Below are 23286 nucleotides of genomic sequence, written 5' to 3'. Positions count from 1 at the left end.
TTTGCAGCGAACGGCCTTCTTTTGTTTAAGCAAGGGCACAACATCCCATGTGCCATTCTTCTCAAGAGATTGCATCTCCTCTTGCATGGCAGACAACCACTTCACACGATCGCCGGAAACAACTGCTTCATTATATGTGGCCGGTTCACTATCATGGTCCACTTGTTCTGTACAACTCAAAGCGTAATACACAAAATCACACTCTTCAATTAAACGTGGCGAGGACCTTTATTCCTCTTTGGACGGTCAGCTGCAATAGACCGTGTGGGTTGCTGCAAAACAGGTGGTGAGGGTGAAACAATATCATCATTATTGTCATCATTGTTCCCATCATCATTACCATGATCAACCTGAGCATCATCGTTGTCAACAATTTCATCAACGTACTCCACCTGCACTTTAAGTCTCTCCTCTTAAATGCGAGAGGCATTAGTAGACAAAGTATCATGATACATAACTTTTTCATTAAAAACAACATTTCTGCTCAGAAAAATCTTTTTAGCTTCAGGATTCCACAACCTGAAAGCTTTAACTCCAGAACCATAGCCAAGAAAAATGCACTTAACAGCTCTAAGCTCTAGCTTTCCATTATCAATGTGAGCATAAGCGGTGCAACCGAAAATTCTCAACTGTGAATAATCAGCAGGTTTACCAGACCATACCTCAATGGGAGTTTTCTTATCAATTGGAATAGAAGGTGACCTGTTTATGAGGGAGCATGCGGTGGAAGCTGTCTCAGCCCAAAAACGCCTGCCCAAACCTGCATTGGACAGCATGCAACGGGCCCTCGAGATGATGGTTCTGTTCATGCGCTCAGTCACACCATTTTGTTGTGGAGTACTGGCAACCGTGTAATGCCTTACAACACCATCGTTGTTGCAAAACTCCTCAAACTCATCAGAAAAAATTCACCACCATTATCAGTATGCAAAAGTTTTACCTTCCTTTAAGTTTGCTTTTCTACCATAACTTTCCACTTCTTAAAAGCACCAAAAACATCAGACTTGTGTTTCAGAAAATAAGGCCAAACTTTTCTTGAGTAATCATCAATAATGGTAAGCATGTAATTAGCACCACCAATAGAAGTCTTACGGGAGGGTCTCCAAACATCAGCATGCACATAATCTAATATGCCTTTGGTGATATGAACGGAAGAAATGAACTTAACCCTTTTGTACTTACCATAAACGCAGTGCTCACAAAATTCAAGTTTACTCAAGTTGCAGCCATCGATCAGCTCTCTCTTGACCAACTCTGCCATGCCATGTTCACTCATATGCCCAAGACACATATGCCACAGATTCGTTTTTGCACAATCATCAGAATCATTAGGTGTAACGGCAGCAACAAAACCAGGCAAATTGCTACCTCTAAGAACATATAATTTGGCAGAATTCATATCACCTATCATGTGAATGAGAAAACCTCTAAATACCTTCAGAAGTCTATGTCACCCGGCGTACTTATACCCGTCACAATCCATGGTACTAAGCGAGATCAGATTTCTGGCCATGCTTGGTATGTGCTTCACCTCTTTCAACGTGCGTGTCATGCCATCATGGGTTTTGATCTGAACAGACCCAATGCTAACAATATGACAAGGATTGTCATTGCCCACACGCACAAAATCTTCAGTCTGCACAGACTCATAAGAACTGAATCAATCCTTGTTACAACAAATATGAAAGGAAAATGATGTATCAAGAATCCATTCATCATCACGGGAAATACAAGTAGCAAGAACAGCGAGGCATTCACCCTCAGAGCTGTCGGTGGAAACGACAGCGGCCTTACCAGTACCATCGGACTTATCTTTCGGTTTGTAGGTACCGTTGCTTTTTTCTTTGTTCTGTAGTTTATAACAATCCTCAATAACAAGATTATTTTTCTTACAATACCTGCGGAACTTATCTTTTCCTCGGGACTTTGAACGAGCTTTTCCGTCCCGGCTCTTATCTCGGTTGCCGTAGTTGTTATTCCTCTGCTCGGTCCTGCCATGAACCTGCAGAGCTTCTGCCTTTGAGGACGACTCATCGGCCTGCACCATAGACTTCATCTTCTCTTTCTGTCTAAGTGCCTCTAAAACCTCATTAAGGGTTAGAGAGTCATGGCAATAAAGAATTGAATCGCGGAAATTTGTATAGGAACTAGGCAACGAGCATAAGAGTAAGATGGCTAAATCCTCATCATCATACTTAACCTCCAAAGCTTGCAAGTCAGAAATTATCTATCAAAAAACGGTTATATGAGATATTACCGATCCACCTTCTTGCAACTTATGGGTGAACAACTTCATCTTTGCATGCATCTTACCGGTTAGATCTTTACACATGTAGATCAATTCCAGTTTCAGCCACAGGGCTGCTGCGGATTTCTCCTCCAACACTTCCTGCAAAATATTATTGGACAGATGAAGTTGAATCAAAGACAAAGCCTTACAATCTTTTCGTTTCTCTTCGGCAGTCCACTCCTGTGCATCCTTCTTGCCGAAGGAATCAAGCGCTTCATCCAGATCTGAAGTTTGGGCGAGAATCGCCCGCATCTTTACTTGCCACAAACGAGAATCGTGTGGTGTAGTCCAGCTGCGGCAGATCGAACTTCAAGGTAGACATGTCGCAAACCCTAGGTAGATCTTGAAGCTCTGATACCACTTGTTATGAACGCGACAAACAAGAACGAAGAAGAAATCACAGCACAAGGACACACGGATTTAACGTGGAAAACCCTCTCAAACAACGAGAGGGAAAAACCACGGGCGCCAGCCAGCGAAACTTCACTATATGGGAGTGTTTACAACGCCTGGAAGTTTGGCGGGAACTTCCGGCCCCTGGAAATTTGGATTAGAATCCAACAATATCCACATCTTCCAGCGGTGCATATCACCACTTAATGGTATTGAACGTCAGCAATGATCGCCCGACTGAGCCACACAAAGTCCCCATTGACGGGCACTTGGAGCACACTTGTCAGCAGTGCAAGGTTTTCGTTGACACACTATTAACGTACTGTCTGCATTGATAGGCAAGCCATGACACCCTTCGGTGGAGATGACATCGCCATTAATGGGGGTATGTTCTTTCGTTGGCTCTGTGAGGGACCTAGACACACTACTAACGGAAATGAATTTGATAAAGTTTGTCAAAGTTGCATTCAAAGAATAATGCCCCACCTTAAATTGTAGCCATTGCTGCAAGGGTAAAGTTAAACTAAAATCCGTAGCAACAATGCAAAAAATGATAAATAGTACGCATAATAAAGTTGTTAATTGATAATGCGGTCGGCCGTGGGTACACAATAGTCAAGCTATTGATCATTTGCCAAATATACCATTTGAATTGTGAATGCTTTTATCTGAATGTTTGGAAATCATTTTTAATTTGAATCCTGAATTTTGTTTTGCAGTGTCCTTTTTTTCTTTTTTTTTGAGAGGACACAGTGTCCTTTTTTTTCTTCGAGCAAGGTATTTGCAAGAGGCCCATGAAAGCCCAACTCAACGGCCCCCCATGTTCGTCTCTCCCCGTTGTCTTGGCCTCTTCTCCGGTTCTCCCTCGTCCCCACTCCCTCTCCCACCTTCGTTTTCTCTCTCTAGGGTTTTGGCCGCACCAAACACCAACTCCGGCGGCTGGCGGCGGGCGACGGCAAGAAGCGGAGAATGGGGGAGGATACAGAGGTGCTGCAGTCGGTGAGCGACCTCCCTGTCCAGGACCCTCCCGGAGAGGAGTTCTCCGCCGCCGACCTCAGGTGGGTCAAGTACGCCAGCTCCGAGCACCACTGCGACGACGTTGCGCTTATCCCCTACGACCGAACGGAGGCCTTCATCAGCGGCGAGTGCAACAACCCGGAGTACCCCACGAGGTTCCACATCGAGCGCGGCCGCAAGCGCGAGAGAGGCAGCCTCAAGGAGTTCAGGAGCGACGAGTACCTCCTCTACAGGATGTATGTGTGCCCTGCTGCTACCTCCCCTGCTTTGCTGACCATGTTAGTAATATAATTAGTGTTCTCTTCCTTAATTATAGTGTCATGTTCCTTCACTAAATTCAGGTATTGGTGCTCGTTTGGCCCTGAGAATTACGGGGAGGGAGGTGCGATTTTGCCTAGCAGGAAGTATAGGCTTAACACGAGGAACCGTGCTGCTCGGCCACAGTCAATGCGAGGCTGCACCTGTCATTTTGCAATCAAGCGGTTATACGCCCGTCCGTCGCTGGCGCTCATTATCTACCATGAAAGGCGCCATGTCAATAAGTCTGGTTTTGTATGTCATGGTCCCCTGGACCGGGACGCCATCGGGCCTGGTGCAAGGAGGGTGCCATATGTCGGCAGTGAGATCCAGCAGCAGACCATGTCGTTGATCTATCTCGGTGTCCCAGAGGAGAATATCCTGCAGACACATATAGAAGGGATACAACGCTACTGTGGCTCAGATGCGAAGGTTGATAGCCTTGCTTCGCAGTATGTCCACAAGCTTGGTATGATCATCAAGAGGTCTACGCATGAGTTGGATCTGGATGACCAAGCTAGCATCAGGATGTGGGTTGATAGGAATAAGAAGTCTGTGTTTTTCCACCAGGATGCGACTGAGACAGATGCCTTTGTTCTAGGGATCCAGACAGAATGGCAATTGCAGCAGATGATTCGCTTTGGTCATCAGGGTCTTTTGGCCTCTCATTCCTCGTTTGGTATAAGCAAGCTGAAGGTATGTGACTGCAACTAAAGCTCACAGTTGTTTAATTGTACTTTAAAGCTACATTTTCTTATTGTATACGATGTCAACTTATATATCTGCAGGGCCAGGTTTCATCATTTGTTTGACATTCTACTCTTTGCTGCAGTACCCATTGCACACACTCCTTGTATTTGATTCAAGACAACATGCTCTACCTGTTGCATGGGTTATCACCCGATCAGTTACCAAGCAGGACACTTTGAGATGGATGAAAGCACTTACGGATAGAATACATTATGTTGATTCCACCTGGAGAATTGGTGGTTTTATAATTGATGATCCGACCTCAGAGCTGGACCCAATCAGGTATAGCATAGATTCTGGCACATGCTTCTAACTGTCAATTTTCTTGAAGTTTAGATACTAGTAGCTAGTATCATGACGAAATGTGTCCCTTTTTTCAGGAACGTGTTCTCTTGCCCGATTTTATTTTCCTTATGGCATATAAGGAGAACCTGGCTTAAAAATATAATAAAAAAATGCAGCAACTCTGAGGTGCAGTGTGAAATATTTACAATACTAGGAAAATTCATGTACAGTATCTGGAGCGAGAAAAATCCCATGGATGCTCTGGAGAAATTGTTTCAAGACTTTGTTGACCAAACCACATTCATACAGTATTTCAAGTCATTTTGGGTTCCCAAATTGGGTAAGAATCTTAGTTAGTAGTTTCAAAATGTACATTGAATTCTTAATCCTTGTCTAGGTGCTAACAATGTTCCTTTGCATGCCATTGCCCCATCCAGACATGTGGATTGATACCATCAGAAATTTACCACTAGCAAGTCAGGAATCCTGTGGTGCTATTGAGGGTTACCATCTAAAGCTCAAGCTTAAAGCATATGATGATTCACAACTTGATGCTCTCCAACGTGTCGACTGGTTGGTGCACAAGCTCACAACAGAGCTCCATTCAGGCTACTGGCTCAACCTATATGCAGATGAGAGTGGTTCATTTCCTCAGGTGAAAGCAGAGTACATTGCATCCACTTCATGGCAAAGGGCGGTGCAGATACCTGATGATTCTGTTGTTTTTGATGACAAAGAACCTCTTTCAGCCAAGGTGGCAAGCCAGAAGGATGCTAGTCAAATGAGGATTGTATGGAATGCTGGGTCTGAATTTTCTCTGTGTGATTGTTCATGGTCGATGCAGGGTAACCTATGTAAGCACATCATAAAAGTTAACATGATCTGTGCACCACGCAAGGATTTCCAACCCTCGCTGTCATTTCAATCGTTCCAGCACGTCCTCCTTGATCTGTGGCAAAAACCAGTGGATGATTCATTCTCACTTGATCTGTCAGTAGCATGGGTTATGCAAATGCAGGAGAGGATACAAAAAGTGTCCGAGCTTGCTACATCTGATGGTATTGCCCAGGTTGCAGGCAAATTGCCAATTCAGTGGTCAAACAAGAGAGGGAGAAGAACAGCTCTTAGGCGCACCAGCCCCATGCGTGTTCTTCCTCATTCCAATGGCAGCACCCAAAGAGATTTGACCCCAAAGAAGAACAGAAAGAGGAAAAGGTTGTCCACCTTTTCAGGTTAACTACTGTTTGTTATTGACCATTATTTGCCAGGGAGTTATTTTTCTCTCACTGTAATTAGGCTACTAACCGCGTTTTGTTTAATTTCTGCCTTATCTAGTTACGTTTGGCTGAGAAAACTCTCTTAGCTAGTTTTAGTCATATAGGCCTTAGATTGTCTTAGTTTCTGGGACCATCCTTGAGATGTGTTACATGGATATAATTGTTTAGGCAGTAATTGTCCAGGTCAAGCAATGTGCTGCTTTCTTAATTTCACACAACTTGCCCTGCATTACATCACCTCTGGTTTTACATGCCTATCTACCAATGTATCACAGTATCAGTACCTGTTAAAAGCTGTTCAAGCATTATGGGAACCATTATTGTGCCATGATTATGAGTGAAGCCAATTTGCTGGTCAGGCAGAATGTCAGAATTTTAAGCCTACCTGGTAGGCATTTTTAGTTTGCCGATTATTTTTGGTCTTGTCATTCTCACTGGGAGTGTTATATATCATTTCTGTTACTTGTCATCATTCAGCAGTTCAGATAGGACATCTTTCATGGCCTATTTTTTTTTTGTTACATCAAATGCATAAATGGCCTGATTTTAGATTGTGAAGGGCCTGCTACATAAAACACCTGAAAATGTTACTTGCCATTTTCCTTATTTTACAGCATTTTTTTTGCGAACCATAGGACTTGCAATTGCTTTAGAGGGATGGTGCACAACCGAATTTTTTTAGATAATAGTTAGCTGTAACAATAACATCATGGTACTTGGATGATTCTTATTCTGTATCCTGCATATGAACCGAACGTATTCCATAGCATACCCAACTTTGGATGGCAAGTTAATATTGTGTATTTCCTATACATACATTTGCTCTCTCTTCTCTCAAGTCTCGACAGACTAAATGTATTATTTTATTTCTTTATAAATAGGATCGTGCTTTTCAAATTATGAAGTTCTATGAATCAACCTTGTTACCCTGTCTTTTCCTGTGCCAGGACACTAATTGTTGTAGCTTATTTAATCTTATGCATATAATCCATCCAGCCTCTGTCAAACACATCATTGATGCAAAACTAGCTCTTTGCATATGTTGCTCTGGTTTGTACTACTAGGATAAAATACAGTTGTAATCCAGCCCTGAATTGTGAATAAAATGGGCAGCACATGCATCTGCTGAAGTTTTCCCCAAAAACCCGTCAGTTGTGTACTTGTGTTGGAACCAACGGTACTAACAGCTGCTAGTATATGTATCCTGCTTGTTGTCACAAATCTTCTCTTGCCCTGCCAAAAGATTGATCGATTTCACAGATGAAACATTGCATGCCTGTGTGTTTGCAACTTGTGGTGCATACATGCGTGGCGTGTGTTGTCAAATGCTACGTATCACTTATCAGAGGGGAGTTATTCTAAATCAATGTTCAGCTGCATTGAAGAATACAATTTACAAAATTGTTCCGTTGAACTTCTTTTTTCCCTGAGAGTACGCAATTGCTAGAACATATAAGCTCCTCTCCATATGTTGCTGACAACAGGGGAGAGCAAACATTCAGTTACACAAGAGCTAACTACTCATTATTCTATGGATCCCGACCGCTCCTGCTTCCTTCCAGTTCTGAAGCTGCTCGACTCTGTGATTCTTCAAATTAGATTCCGAGAGTTGCCGATTACAGAAAAACCTTGGCTTGTGTTGCGTTGCGTTGCTTCCATTGAGTCCAGAAACAAGCATCATTACCGAGTCATAGCCCCGGAAACTCCATTTAGCCGTGTCCGTCGCGACCCTTCCTTTTTAACCTCGTGTACCGCCAGTCTACCAGCACATGAGTATAATTTGAAACTTGAGCTCCGATATGCAGGGTACTGAAGATCGTAGCCCAGACTTGCCCAGTCTCCTGTCAGAATTCAGGAGTCCAAATCCTGTACAATGTACCAAAGTGCACGCAGGGGACTCTGGGATAGCAAAACGGTGGACTGACGACGCAGAGTAAATCCCCGAAGCGTTCCAAGGCAACGCCAGACGACGAAGGAATCAGGCCCCTCCTAGTTTCTGACCACCCGGTGTACTGCCCCCCACGGGAGCCAAGCCACAAGCTCTGTCAATCTCCCACCTGTGCAGGTGCAGAGATTGAGCTGTCGAACACCTCTCTTGAGGTCTGATCAGAAGCCACTGACAACCCTTTGCCAAGGCCGATCCGGGTCACTTGTTTGAGCTAGTCCAGCTAAGAGAAGATATTACTCCGTTCGATTCATAAAATTTATCGTCCATTTTGTATTAACTTAGGACGACATTTTTTATAAATCGGAGTGAGTACTTATTTGCAGTTGTTAAAAGAAGAGAAGGAAAAAATATGACTGCAGATTACTGTTGCGGGGTTTTAATTGAAAAATCATTAGGTTATGCAAATGCCTACGTGTCGTTTGTGCAGTGAGCAAATGGGTTCAGTGAGCGATTGTCGCGCTCGCGTAATGCTACCTGCCCCCTCGAACTCGCACAGACCGGACCAGTGGATTTGGTCACCAAAGATGAGAATTGGGTAGACAAAAGTGTGGCTGGCACACGGAAAAAGAAGTGATTGAATGAGGCACGGAGGGGGAATTGACGATTGTTCGACAGGTCGGGGCCTGCCGGTTGTCTTGTCGCTAGGGAGCAAAGCGAGCGAGGAAAAAGCATGCAGTAGGTCAGTTTTCTTTTTTGCCGAAAGCTGGCAGGCAGGCCAAGTCAGGATCACGTCGGTTAGCATTGAGTCAATACACAATATCCTCGGTCAACATGTGTTTGTTGTTGACTACCAGTACAGTGCCCGTACATTGCCACGACCGCTTAAACATGTGCACACGAAAATTCATATTTATACAAAACATAATAATATAATTGGACATTCAATCAAAATGATCTCAGGACCAATGTTAGCAGCCGCGGCCACGAACATGGCACCCAGTCCACACCGCCCGTCGGCTGTGGAACGGTGGATAGCGCCGATCAGCCCTGGACCCCTTTGCTCGTCTCTTGCACGATAATCTAATCCGGCGCCGACGCGTATCGAGAGCTGTCACTGCAGGGAGGTGCTGCGCGGGCAGTTGAGTCGGTGGCGGCGGGCCGGGACGCTGTGGGAATAGGCGAAGGTTCGATGGAGTGTAAGGAGACACGGAAAATCAGAACATGCACGGAAATTGATGCACGGCGGACGACGACGAAAGAAACCTTCCTGCTTTTATTATTAGGGATTTTGGTCCTGTTGTTGACTAAATTGGTCTTTATTTTGGTCCTTTCGCCAATGTGGCAGTACTTGTGCATGTAAAGTTGTTGTAAACTCCTAAAACAACCTAACTTTTCGAGTTAAATTAAATCTCGAATATAAATTTGCATTGTCCGTGCTCCGTATTATTCTTTCAATTGTCATGAAAGTCTAGTTTTCTAAATATGTATTGTATTTTTTGAGTCTGTTGGTGATGAACATACAATTAATGTGCTAATAATCTGGTAAGCATATGTTGAGTTTTTGCATATGCATCATGCCCTCAAGTTTCCCTCTCGCCGAGTTAGCACGGTAAGTATATCCTACCATACGGGAAATGTTAACAATCAAGCGCCATCTATACGCTAAGTCATGTCTAAATACATCCAAATTTTGACAAACTTTAGACATCTTTTGTTTTGTTAGACAGAGTGAGTACTTTTGTAGGGATACAACTTGTTCGTGTCAAACAACCATTCTAGGTATTTAAGAGAAAGAGAGCGCCAAACCAAGAGGTTTAAAAGAGGCAAGACACATGTGGCTAGTTGTTCAGAAGGTTCCCTAAACTTTGGTCGGAACCTTGTAAAAAGACTCGAAAAGCACACATCTCACGTTGTCCTAAGAGATTCTATGGATTTTCAAATAGGACAATGTTCTGATTGGATTCGGCCATGGGATTAATCTTATGGTCAACGAATCCACCGGACGAGCATTGCCCATTTGAGGGGCAACTCGCATCCTGAATCACACTAATTCCCCCGATTTCCCAACTTTTTAACTCTGAAGCTCGGGACTTTATTTTGAATCATATCTTCGTGTGTTCTCTCCTGGGAATAGCAGAAGTACTACGAATTCAAAGATTAAATTATTGCTTCACAATCCATTTTGTTGGTGGCAGAAAAGGAAATCCTTATGCTATTTCTTGAGCAATAAAGACACGCCTTTTTAATTCTTGTCCTTAGCTGGAGCATTTTTTTATAGGAACTTTTAATGTATGGTTGGTTTTGAGTTTGCATCGGCAACCAAAATTTTGTAAACAAAACTGCTATATGTCCGACAGTTCGTTGTCTGATTCTTGTCCGACGGTGAGCCATCACCGTTCGATCAAACATGGAACACAAATCTGACGGCATGGTTGGAGTATCAGATAGAAACTTCACATGAAACATCGTGGGCAGAGCAATTTCATTTAGTAAATAAGCAAGTAAGAGCCAAAAATATTATTAACCGCCACAATTTGAAATTTTAAGACCGGTTAAATGACCAAAAGCTGATATCCTAAATGTAAAGATATTAGGAAAATGTCATCAAATATAAAAAAAATGAGGGCATGAAGGGTTCAAGAATAAGCTTTCTTGCCGACATCGAAAATGTATTTCCTGATTTGACCTTGTTGGTCACACCTTAAGCTTTTGGATTGAGGTGAAATAGAAATCTGAGGTGCATGTTTTATGAATTCCGAAAGCTCTCTTGAAATTAGCCGCGTGTACACGCATGATGATTTTTATGTAACCGATGAGAAATACCGAGCCACGTGAAGTAGTGCGGAAGTTCGTAATGAAAAATAAATAAAATAATAAATTAAGAACGGACCCAACCCAAGTGCTCAAACTAAATTAATGGGAAAAGTCTTCTGTGCTGGCTAAACCTACCAAAAAGAACCTACAACTATTCCACTAGGTTCTTTTTTGAAAACAACTGCTACCTCTCCTTCTCTTTTTTTTTTTTTTGACCACCCACCTCTGCTTCTCTTTTGTTTGTCCTAACAAGCGGCAAAGCACAAAAGGCCTATGTACCCACTAATTTGGCCTTCTCCACCCGCAAATGGGTGTGATCCTTTAGTACGACCGTACACAATTACATGGACACAAGAGACAAGAGAGAAAGCATTTTCTTTTTCATTATCACCAAGACACCAACAACCCTCGTTGCATAATTTTGGGCAGTGAAACTGGGCACTGTCGGTCCCTCCTTTCTGGTTCCCGTTCGTCATCGATACGCCTGTGCTCCATAAGCGCAACCCATTGCCAGTTCGAGGACCATAACGCTCTCACATGACGGGCTGCCGCACCTTCCCAGTAGTGAAGCTTTTTTTTTGTGCGGCCTAGTAGGCTAGTACTCAACAAATGTGTTATCACATTGTTATCAACCGATCCAAAATTAGATTTGAAAGAAAACTTTCCTATCTTTGTATTTTTCTCTTCGTCTTTCACTCTCCATTGAGCGATATCCAATCCCATCGTAATTTGTTTTTTTTTTCTGCCCGCACAATTCGTTGCGGCTCATCGTAGGTGAACACAATTCGTTGCGCCTAGCTCATCGACGGTGGAAAACTAAATGCAAGCCAGACCAAGTCCTCTCTCTGGTTGCGAAGGGAGGGGAGTGGGGTAGGGGAGTAGAGATGGAAATCCATACGCCCCGTTCTCATATTGGTTTCTTCTTTTGTCGGTAAGGAACCTTATTTTGATTGTCCAAGATATATGCAAGTGATTTGATACTCGGTCGATCAATCGATCATGCAATTCAACAATTGTTTGATTGATTCTATAATTGCCCTCATGAAATGTGCTTTAACTATATTTGTCATATGAATTTTTCAAACTTTGGACGTCCCATTTTGAATTTTGCCCCGGGCCTCAAATTTCAGGGACGACATTCTCCCAAATTTAGTGCAAGAGTTAATCTAGTTGACTTAGCGGGTCACATCAGAAAAAATTACATGGATTGAAAAGCTTACATCAACTGTTTGTTTTGTGCATGCATAAAGTTTGTCAGCTTCCTTTTTTTTTTGTTTTTGTAAAGTACCCCGCAACCTGCATCCATTAAAACAGTGGGGACAAAGCCCCACAGACTATTACAACTCGAGATACATCCAAGGACTCAAAGAAATTGGAAATTACAACCAGGCCTCTAAGGTACACGTGGCGGGTTACAAACAATGCAGCACACCACGCGTCTCTAGTCTTCTCTCGAGTCGCCACGACGGTTGCAGAAACTGCCCACATTTCCAGCAGGAGACCTTGCCGCCGACCTTTGCAGTGCTCGCCGTCGGTGAGCAGCGCAGGCCGCCACCAGCAGAACAAAGGAGCCTCTGGACCAGCTGCCTCCGAGCACGGAGGAAGAAGACGAAGTCGACGTCGCATGAGATGAAGAAGATCCTCCCGACGCCTAACCGATTCAAAAGCTCCAGCAATGAGCAGATGACCACAACTCCAGTCCCAGGCGAAGTTCCGGCAAGCACCACAAAGCTGCTGCTTCCCATAACTGCAAGGCGGGCCTCCAATGTGGAGGTTGAGGGGGAAGCCAGCAACTTGGATGAGGCCACCGCAACCGAAGTCGGGACATCTCCGATGCATAAGGAACAGAGAGAAACCATCACCAGAGAAAATCCCCACTTGCCCAGTCCAAGAGGAAGGCCGAAGTAAAGCTTCCAAAAGAGAGCACCGGTGAGAAGATCTGTAGAAAAACATTGGCGCTCTAGACGAACAGGGTACCAGCACAAAGAGGAAAAGAAGGGAGGGGGGCTCAGATCCGAAGCAAACTCGGACTGATCTAAACAAATCAGTCCAAGAGAGTTGAAAATGGCTTAGATCTGAGAAGGGGAAGCTCTTATTTAGAGAAGAGGGTGTGGGAGAGCAGATCTCGCCGGAGACACGGCAGCCGGAGTTCCCAGTGACGAACGCTGCAGCAAGAAGGAACACCCCGCTCAGCTGCCAGAGCAACCCAACCAGCAGCCTAATCCCTCTAGAACAAGCTCCTAAGGCAGCAACTACATAACTATACAAAGAGGAGGTGACGGGCCAGCCCTCCTCTCCTCGTGCTCTCCATGCGGCGAGGCCGCTGGAGGGCACGGGGAGAGGAGGCGACAAGAGGGCGCAGAGCTGTAGCAGGGGACCAGAGAAAGGGAATAGAGGTGGGGGAAATGAGCGCCCTGAGTCTTGCCTATTGGACTGCTCTGTCTTCAAGGATGATTTCCATGTTATTTTTGGTTGTTTGACCCTTCAGCACTTATATCGGCAATGCTTCACAACGACAAGTCTTACGATTTTGCTATGATCAAAGATTGTATCGGTTGAGAATCAGATATCTCACAAATCAAATGGGTCTATTTGAAAAAATATACCAAAACAATTATATGTGTAGCATTGTTTTTTTTTCTGTTTAGTGATGCTGAAAACAGTGAGTTTGTTTGAGTCCTAGAGTCTTCTTTTGTTAGAGGAACTCTATTTCTCCAAATACTTTCTTTGTTCTTTAGATTAGAGCGTATATTTTTTTTACCAAGTCTTTGATCAAGAATTAGTCTATTAATATCTTTTTGGTGAAATTAAATTGATATCGTTGCATTTGTATTAAAAATATATTTGTTTATGGTTATGATTTGTATCACATAAGTCACACGTTGATGGAATAATCCTTGGTCAAAAACTCGATAAAAAAACAATATAATACACGGAATACAACCTAATATTAGGATATAAGAGCATCTCTAGCAGATCCAACAAAAGGCCAAACGGAAACCGCTTTTCGGTTTATGGGAAGAAAAACGGGTACCGCAAAAGGGCGTGGCCCGAAAAAATCCCGTTTCAGTTTACCCCAAATGGCCGCAAATCGCATGCATCTATCCTGGTTTCGGGGGCGAGTTCGAATTGAACCCCTCAAATTCCGCCGCCCCCTCTGCAGCAAAAACCCACTCCCCACCACCGCAAGCACCCTCTCCTCCACCTCTAGGGTGGCCTCTCAACTGCTCCGCGAGCTCCGTCGCTCGCCACGGAGGGCGGACCCCTTCCCCGCGCGGGCGAGGGAATGCGAGGGGCGGCGACGCGCCCTCGGTGCTCGCCTGTGAGGAGCTCTTCGCTAGTTCCACCATCGCGACACCGGCGAGGACGCGGCTCGCCGGTGGGAGGCTTTTCTCCGAGAGGAGGCAGAGAGGGCGGCGGTGGTGGCAAGGAGCTAGGCCCGCGCCGTGCCCACACTGCTGCTGGAGGCCGAGTCCTCCCACGGGACTGATGCTACGCCGTGAGGCCCACCGACTCGAGCAACTCGTCCAAAACCCTAGCTCCGCGGGCAGCGGCCTTGGGTGTGGGCGGCGAGGACGAAGACCCCGGCTACCTGTTGGCGTCAGCGGTGTCCGTCGTCACCGCCGTCGCGAAGGAATATCGTCGACGGGACAAGGTCGAGACCGACCCCGATTACCTTCGCGCCATCGCCGAATCGAAGAAGATGACGAAGGGGAAGGAGTCGGACCACATCATCCATAGGCGGCGGCAGAAGAAGGAGCCGGCGGTGAGGAGAAGAAGTCGGCGGCCAGGGAGCATAATTTTGTTTTCGTAATGTGCTCGTAAGTAGTTCCCCTTCCGTCCCAAAATAAGTGACGTGGATTTGTATAAGAATTTATAAGAATCTATACAAATTCAGGTCACTTATTTTAGGACGGATGGAGTAGTATTTTGTGTAGTAATTTATATGTAGAACTTGATTACTATGTGATGAAGAACTTGGCCGTAAAAGTTGAAGATGATGAACTCTAGAAAACATAGTAGCATTTTAAAAAAAAAACCTAAACGCTCAAAAGTGCCTATGCAATTATCGGTCCAGACGGGCGCACAGGCTTCGAAGCCGTTCGTTTGCTCCCGGCCCAGCAAAGCCATGCGATGCGTTTCGGACAGGCCTCTCTGGTCCACGGGATGGGGCCCACGGCCACCCGTTTCCGTTTTCCTAGTGTTCTCTATCCCCTCGGGCTCCATCCCTACCCATTCCCCCACCTCGTCCCGATACCACGCCGCCACCCTTCTCTCCCCAGCATTTTTGGTGGATTGGTGGTGTTTCTCGGCGGCGCAGGTTCATGGAGAAGAGAGGGCGAGGGCTTCCCCCCGCGCCCGCCCCAGCTAAATCCATCGGCGAGTTGATGCGGGGTTGAGGGCTTCCCTGCGCGCCCGCTGGCCCCAGTTACTCCACGGCTCCACTGGCGAGTTGATACGGGGGCGAGGGCTTCCTTGCGCGCACGCCCGCCGGCCCCAGCTAACTGGAACGCGCGTATGGCGGCAGCACCGCCGCGGATCGCAGATCAAGGCGGGTGTGGCTGCCATGTCGTAGGCCAAGATGGACTGGTCGAGGTCGGGGGAGAAGCGGAGCGCGGGGGCGATGGGGGCATCGGCGAAGGACCGGGAGATCACCGCTGTTTGTCCGCGGGTGTCGACAACCTCTGACATCGTGGTGAGTTCGATTGGCACAAGGTCACAACCTGCATGTTGTTTACGTTGTTCGTAGATATTCGGGCGTCGTGTTTGCTTGTTTTTGAGATGTGTTCTAAAGCCGCATCAAGCTCCACGGGATGGATCCGAGCAAGATGGCCGAAAATCGAGCGCGGCGACCTAAGCAAGTTTCAGAGTTCATGGTTAGGTTTCTCCTCTCTGCAACGGATTTTCCGTGCAATTTTAGCTAGTTTATTGGTGGCGATCTAGATCATTGCACCTGAAGTAGGTTCTCCAGTTATGCGCCCTCTGCAGCGGATTTTTTTGTGTTGTTTTAGCTGGTTTTTTAGGGGCTATCTATGCCATTGCTTCCGAAATAGTCCCCCTCAGCCATAGTATGTGCTTGTTGCACGTGACAGGGGTGGGTGGGGGTAGGGGCGTGGGGAGTGCAATTAGATGTTGCTTTTTTCAGCAAAACCAGTCCCGCTAAGAGCACATCTAGGTGTGTGTTGTTTTTTGCCCCGAGTGATGTGGAAGTGTTAATGCTCATAAGTCGTCCATAAGTAGCTGATGCAGATTTAGAACCAGTATGCATTCCTTACACAGCATTTGCTTTCAAGCAATTTTGCTTTCTGTGATTACCACTATGTGTGAGAGCTACTGTGTTTCAACATTTCTTTTACACAAAACTCCCATTTGCTGCAGAAAATTTTCGTTAATTAGGTGTCCTAATGTGTACGTGTTTTACCTGTCCATGTGTTTAATTATGTCTCTTTTACACAGCAATCTCATTTTTTGCCCCCTGTATATGTGTTTGTGCTGTTATGCAGTAGACAGCATGAATTCATTTGAGGATGAGGCAGTGGGGGGACAAATGTGTGCCAGTAGAGTATTTTGTTGCTTGTGTTTTGTAGATGGTATAGGTCATGTTGTATATTATGGACCTAGTAACCTCCACGAATAGCAAGCATGTATGCTGTCTTTTTAGGAAACTGCAGCTGTATTTTCCCTCTTTTTTAGTAGACCTTCTAGTGAAAGTGCAAAGCATATGAACTAAGACTCATACAAGGCGCATGTCGGCTATGTGATGTTGGCTAAATCACAACAATTTTGTGGATGTTATAGATGTTGCCTGCATGTTGTAGGTCTGGATTTTAGGCAAGTTTTGAGCCATTGTCATTGTAGATGCCTAACCTTTTTTTAGATGTTGCTTGCCTAGATGTTATAGTCTTGATTTTTTTAGGCAGTCCTTTAATAATGGAGTTTATTTTCCGACTTTCCTCGAATCTTGCATGTCTGGTTAGGCAAACTTCAGCAAGGAGTCTCTTAAAATTGCTCGGGTGTGTCAATTATAAGTTGCTTTAGTCTCTTTTGAGCAACTTTTCCAACTTCACTCACCTTTTGCATGACCGAAGGCAAACTTCAGCAAGGAGTCGCTTCAAAATGCTCGAGTGTGTTAATTATAAGTTGTTTTAGTCTCTTTGAGCAACTTTTCCAACTTCACTCGCATTTTGCATGACCGAAGGCAAACTTTGATGAGGAGTCGTTTCAAAATGCTCGGGTGTGTTAGTTATAAGTTGCTTTTAGTCTCTTTGAGCAACCTTTTCAACTTCACTCGCATTTTGCATGATTGAAGGCAAACTTCGGCAAGGAGTCGCTTCAAGAGGTAATACCTGCTTATATTCTCTCAAGAGGTGATACTGGCTTAGATTTGGAGTTGCAATACGAGCAGGCATTTTCTGAAGCAAAGAGTCACATGATTTAAGCATTCAATTTCGCCTTTTCAATTTACATCACTATTTAGGGGTATAACATGACTCTTTCACAAGTTGATGGACTAATCAACTATTTTTTTAGTAAAAGTTGCATCTCTAGCAAAATTTTGAATTAGAAGTTGCTACACTAGTTACTCTTTTTTTGCTTTATCATATAGTTGCTTTATGACCAATCAAACATTGACTAGAAATTGTATTAGAGAGTCAAATTTTGACTAGAAATTGCTTTATCAAATTTTGAGCGGACATACACTTGTAGAAATGTTGATGTTACTGCCACAACTGAACCCAGCAACTTTTGTACATTTTCCCCTATGTTTTTTTGCTTTTGTTTTGCAAATCACAACCCATAACTTGTGCTGATTTACAGGGTGTTTTCGGCGGGCTTTGTCTACAGATGCAGGCGATAGTTTTCAGAAAAATCAAGGAGTAAGAACATATATCGAGGAGCAGATGATAGGGATCAGATGCAGGGGAGCAACTTCTAAAATGCAGCAAGCATATGGCTGCAGTATGTCTTGTGTGTTTTAGTGGAACAACAAAGCAACTTATGCAGGACAAAGTATTTTGACTCCTTTTGCAGCTACTAGGGAGGGGGAAACATGGGTAATGGGTTTGCTTAATGGATGGTTATGTATAGGAGATTATGTGAGAAGGGGGCTCAACTAAAATGCTTTGTAGCTGTTTGTGTGTGTGCGCACGCACATCAGATATGGATCCATGCAAAATTGTGGACAAAAAACAGACTCCTAAGCAACTTGTTATAAGAAGCTTTATTTGCCTTCTGCTTCTTGCTTCATTTAGTTTCTCACGTCAGGAGCAACCTTTTTTTTTTATGGGGCACAATGCTACACCTCGGGGGCCGTGGTATGGTGATTTTGGCGGACGACGAAATTTTTCTTATTAAGAAAGGAAGACACAAAACTTTCATTTTTTTGGACGTGCACTCTTGGTAAGCTATGAGTACACATGCGCACCGGCTAGCACCGTAAAAAAAAAATCAGATCTGAGTTCAGTTCTGTTCTGCCACAAGCTGTTCGGGACTGAATTGCCCTGTTCAGTTGAACCGAAAACAGCGAAATCGGTTCGGACGTTTAGAGGATCTGTCGAAGACGCTCTATAAGTTCAGTGCCGAAAGCAGAAAAAATCTACTACAAGTACCAATTACTGCCCTCCGCGTTTCTACTTTTCTGTTATTTCTGTCCCCACCCATCTTGCCGATTTCTGGACTCATCTTCTCTGCTCTCCGTCTCGAGTCCCCATCTGTTGTCGCCCACGCCAACCTCTTTTTGAAAAGGACCTACGCCGCCGTCTCCGCCTGACAAGCCCACGCTCACCTCTTCCCACACCGCCGCCTGCTTTCCCCTGCCCCGGAGCTCACGCGCTCGGCCTGCTCCCGCCACCGCTGCGGCCACGCGCGCCCCCTGCCTCCACGGGGACGAGGGCCAGCGCATGCTTGGGGGCTCCTCGGCGGCGAGGCCCGTGAACCATCACGGCTGGTCAATCTCCAGGAAATAGATCAGGCAGCGCCCTCCGTTCTAGGGAGGGAAGAGGAGAGCACGGCCAGCAAAAACTTCCCCGACGCCTCCCCCAAACGTCCGGATCAAGCAACTGGTCTTGGCGGCGGCGGGATTCTTCTGGACGGCGACGGGAGACAAGCTGCATAGGAGGGATACGAGGAAGGAACAGGTACGTTGGTGGGAGGGATTGCTCCGCTGCATATATTCCTCAAATAAAGCTACGGGGAACAGTTTCTGGCGTATTGAGTTGCTCTTACTGTATCTCTAATCTGTATGACTAGAACTCCTTCAGAGTAAACCTGCATCCTGAAACCTTTTGCTGAAGTGGTGAAAGAAAGTAAAGCTAAATCGGAGTACATGGCTAGCTGAACCGCAGTGCTGACTATACTATTGTTCTCGCTTTCAAAGCAAACTTCATGGCAAATAATCATCTCCGCAGTTATTGAATAATGTTAAATCCATTTTGTGATCGCATATGAATATTTCAGCTCTCAGTCTTTCCTATGAATATATTGTAAGTGTTTTAATACTTTGAAATGATGTAAAAATTCCTTCCAACTTCCTGCACCCAAACCAAGACATCTATATATCTAGAAGACTAGAACTATCAATGAAGCCCAGCACGTCAGATTTTCCAATCCCAAATCATCTTCTCCTGCATGTTACTTCTTGTGCTCATCTGGATTTTTGGAGCAGACTGGTAGGACAGGAGGGTGCATATTTTCCTTCTTCCCTTATGGCTTCTCTCCTCTTCTCTGTTGATGATGATCTTATCCCCTACCGTATGCATCGATGGAGAGCCAACTCCGCGTATTATGCTCGTTTGTCCATCGCTCTGTTCCTCTTCAACGGCGTCTGGAGGCCCCAACTTGGGTTCATGGATTAGGGCTGCAGGCAGTGTGCTGCTCAGCGATGCTCCTTCTGTCTCTTGGCATTCCCTGCTCAGCCTCAGAGCAAGTATGTCACCTTTTTCCTTTGGCTCCGCGGCGTCTCACTCATCCTCCAATATTGGAGGCTCCTGCTCTTCCGAGGACCTCGCCTTGTTGGCAGCAACCACTGCCCAACAGCATGTTCTGCAAAGGTCGGCGGTGTTGGTCTCAAGAAGATGCATGGACAGTTCACCTTACCACCGTGGCAGCTCAAGTCCAAGGCACAGATACGTGGTGGTCACCTTTGTTAGGTCCTCTCCATGTGCGTTTTATGCGTTTTATGGATCCTTCCCCACTATTTTAATATAATAAAATCAGGGACCTTTCCAAAAAAAAAATCTGTCAATTGAAAGGAATCTAATAATTTGCAGATTATTTGACACTGTTGTAGTCTTTATCTAAGCCTAGCATATGACTTTGGGATTTTACTTGATAATTTTCATGATCTCATCATGAAATCCTTCTTGAATAGAAGAATCATGGCGAAATGTTCACATCAAACGCTATGAATAGTTGAAGTTGAGTTATTTTTGGCTCAGGTGATGATTTGCTGTGGAACTTTTGTATTGGTTGGCTGGACTTGTTACGTTGTCAACTCTCACATTCCTAGACTAAAACGAGCATTTTGTTATAATTGCATCATCTTGACTTTAGTAGATGTCCCAAGCCTCCATCAACATTCAACTCTTGTTTTGTTCACTCCTTGATCAATGGAAGGGATGCAACGTGATGGTTTAGTTGCAAGCTAACTGCAACAGATAGACTGTCTGGTTCTGGCAAATTGTTATCCAGATCTCAGGCTTCTTGGAGTTAACTAAACTCTAAGAAGCATCAATATTACTAGAAGAGTCTCTTGTAGATGTTGCAACCGTATTACTGTACTCACTCATTTTTTTTGTCTTGCTCCCTTTGTTATTTGTAGGTCATAATGGCCGATATTCAGTTAGGGTGTTACACTATAAAATCCCATGGAGCCAAAGTGGCAAGACTCCACATGTACGACTGGATAATACTTGTCCTCCTTGCTGTTATAGATGGACTGTTGAATATAATTGAACCTTTTCACCGTTTCGTGGGGAAGGACATGATGACTGACTTGAGATATCCATTGAAGGGCAATACGGTGCCCTTTTGGGCTGTTCCGGTGTGTTGTTGTGTCCCTAAGTTTTGATCCTTTTTTCCATTGGTTACAATATTTTGTGCCATCCAAAAAGCTAACCCTGATTTGGCAACTCTTTGTGATTTGCAGCTCATTGGGATTGTATTACCATGCGCCATCTTTGGTGGCATCTACTTCAAAAAGAAGAATTTCTATGATTTGCACCATGGCATACTGGGTATTTGCATGTTCTTGAGCATATCAACATGTTAGTATGATATCTTCAACAAAAATAAAACCGAAAGATTGATATTTTGTAGGGATTCTTTATTCGGTGCTAATAACTGCGGTGATTACTGATGCAATTAAAGATGGAGTTGGCCGCCCACGTCCAGATTTCTTTTGGCGCTGTTTCCCAGATGGAAAGGATGTAAGAATGAATATTAGGCCATAACTTCACTTCTCCAGTATGAAGTTCATCTGTGCTGACCTGCTTGTTCAGTTGTTTTTATCATGTATGGAAATTGACCAACACTCACTGAAGAACTCTCCTTTTCAGATGTATGATAATATTACTACTGGTGTTTTGTGCCATGGAGAGAAGAGTGTCATCAAAGAAGGTCACAAGAGCTTTCCAAGTGGGCACACCTCATGTAAGTGATGGCGTACACACTCAATATATGTAATGTAGCATGTTCACTTTGTCAGGCCTTCCATTTTGCGGAGTTATATATCTTATAAGTGGAAATGGACATAGATCATAATCACAAGTGTTGTTAGAGATCTCACAAAATTGGCGTAGCCTTAGCCTTGCCTTAAGATTACAGTCAAAACATGTGCTGTGCTAGGTGAAATATGAACTCTGTCTGAAGCTTTCCTTGGCAGGTCAGAAGTTTAAATGAATTATCACATTTCTTATAAAAAGCAACAATTTTTTAGGGCAATGTTAATGTCATAACTGGGGTAAAGCATACCTCTGTCCTTCAGTATTTAGGCACATTTACCATTTATGGTAGTTCTGTCACAAATTATGTCAAATGGTGTTTGATTAGGTCATCTGACAGTTTTGTTTTCACCATTTGTGAAACTCAGGGTCTTTCGCTGGTCTGGGCTTCCTTGCGTGGTACCTAACTGGGAAAATCGCGGTTTTTGATCGTAAAGGTCACATCGCGAAGCTGTGCATTATGGTTCTGCCTCTACTTACTGCAGCACTCGTCGCTGTTTCTCGAGTGGATGACTACTGGCATCACTGGCAAGATGTATTTGCTGGAGCTATCATAGGTTTGCCATGTTACTAGTTCTGGAAATTCATACAAGATTGACATCATATGTTTTGCCTTCACTCATAATTGATCTCTCCTTGTGGTCTATTCCCTTTGCAGGTCTCACAGTTGCTTCATTTTGTTACCTACAATTTTTCCCATATCCTTATGATACAGATGGTACATCCTTTTCCTTGTTTTACCTATCGAGTGTTGGTATTTTATTCCGGTTCATCTTTAAGAACAGTAACAATTTCCATTGCAGCTTTGTGGCCTCACGCATATACCCTCCAGCTAGCTGAGGCACGCAGCAGTGGCATTGCAAACTCTTATAGCGTGCGTCCTGCGGAGATCGAAACTGTCAATATACCTGAAGGTCATGGGCACGGGGGGATCACCCTAAGGGACACCAGTCCTATTCTAGACAACATGGAGTCTGGCAGGCGATCATGAAAGGAAGGAGTGAACCAGGAGATGCCCCAAATACCATGATCATCCTCACTTATTGAGCTCGATTGTTCTCAACACACATCAGAGCCTCAGAGGCTGTCTTTGGAGCGTTTTCAAGTACACCCTCTGATGTATTATAGAGCTGCTGTGTTGTCACCTCTGGTTTTAGTACTGCAGGTTATTTTCTGTTAGCTGGATAGTGTTAGCCTCGTAAGCTTTGTTGTAAATTACTTAGCGGATGATGTTGTTTTGCGGAAAATGACATTGCGCATTAATTCTTGCTCTTTCTGCGGTGGATTGATGCTTGATCTTCGTGCTTTTGATCAAGCAGTATGATTATCTTATTCAGTGTGTTAAAAATTTAAATTTGATTAGCTTCACAATGATGCGGAAAAACAAGGCTTGATGGTTGCCCAGGTCTAATTTGCCTAAGTGCCTTACTTCGTTAACCACGTAGGTGGGTAGCTGACGGTTATACGGACAGTGGCAATCAGTTTTTCTTTTCCAAGACAATGGCAATCATGTAGCCACGTGATGTAGGAGTACATTGAGATCTGAAACTCTAG

At 44.5% G+C, this 23286-nt stretch overlaps 2 protein-coding genes across 2 annotated transcripts; both read left to right on the top strand.

The window, feature by feature from the left end:
* Positions 1-3505: 3505 nt before the first annotated feature.
* Positions 3506-6637, top strand: LOC100828723. The gene is made up of 5 exons (XM_003576357.4): positions 3506-3936; positions 4042-4693; positions 4830-5029; positions 5128-5372; positions 5470-6637. The coding sequence occupies exons 1-5, from the start codon at positions 3653-3655 to the stop codon at positions 6267-6269; spliced, it is 2181 nt and encodes a 726-aa protein (XP_003576405.1). The 5' UTR covers positions 3506-3652; the 3' UTR covers positions 6270-6637.
* A 12027-nt stretch (positions 6638-18664) lies between these two features.
* On the top strand, positions 18665-23064 carry LOC100844411 (lipid phosphate phosphatase 2). Its single transcript, XM_003577929.3, has 8 exons — positions 18665-19149; positions 20832-21053; positions 21159-21246; positions 21329-21438; positions 21568-21661; positions 22101-22289; positions 22391-22450; positions 22536-23064. Exons 2-8 carry the CDS (start codon positions 20838-20840, stop codon positions 22721-22723), a joined length of 945 nt encoding a protein of 314 aa, XP_003577977.1. The 5' UTR covers positions 18665-19149; positions 20832-20837; the 3' UTR covers positions 22724-23064.
* Positions 23065-23286: the final 222 nt, after the last annotated feature.

Source organism: Brachypodium distachyon, chromosome 4, assembly GCF_000005505.3.
Source record: "Brachypodium distachyon strain Bd21 chromosome 4, Brachypodium_distachyon_v3.0, whole genome shotgun sequence".
NCBI lineage: Eukaryota > Viridiplantae > Streptophyta > Magnoliopsida > Poales > Poaceae > Brachypodium > Brachypodium distachyon.
This window is presented reverse-complemented; position numbering and strand designations above follow the sequence as displayed.

What these genes read in the sequence shown, in the direction of transcription:
- LOC100828723 (XM_003576357.4), top strand. Translation starts at nt 3,653, where the DNA reads ATGGGGGAGGATACAGAGGTGCTGCAGTCGGTGAGCGACCTCCCTGTC. An exon ending in TCAGAGCTGGACCCAATCAG is followed by an intron (nt 5,030 to 5,127) that starts GTATAGCATAGA and finishes CCCTTTTTTCAG; the next exon opens with GAACGTGTTCTCTTGCCCGA. An exon ending in ATTTTGGGTTCCCAAATTGG is followed by an intron (nt 5,373 to 5,469) that starts GTAAGAATCTTA and finishes TGCCCCATCCAG; the next exon opens with ACATGTGGATTGATACCATC.
- LOC100844411 (XM_003577929.3), top strand. Translation starts at nt 20,838, where the DNA reads ATGGCCGATATTCAGTTAGGGTGTTACACTATAAAATCCCATGGAGCC. An exon ending in GTTTCCCAGATGGAAAGGAT is followed by an intron (nt 21,439 to 21,567) that starts GTAAGAATGAAT and finishes TCTCCTTTTCAG; the next exon opens with ATGTATGATAATATTACTAC. An exon ending in ATATCCTTATGATACAGATG is followed by an intron (nt 22,451 to 22,535) that starts GTACATCCTTTT and finishes TTTCCATTGCAG; the next exon opens with CTTTGTGGCCTCACGCATAT.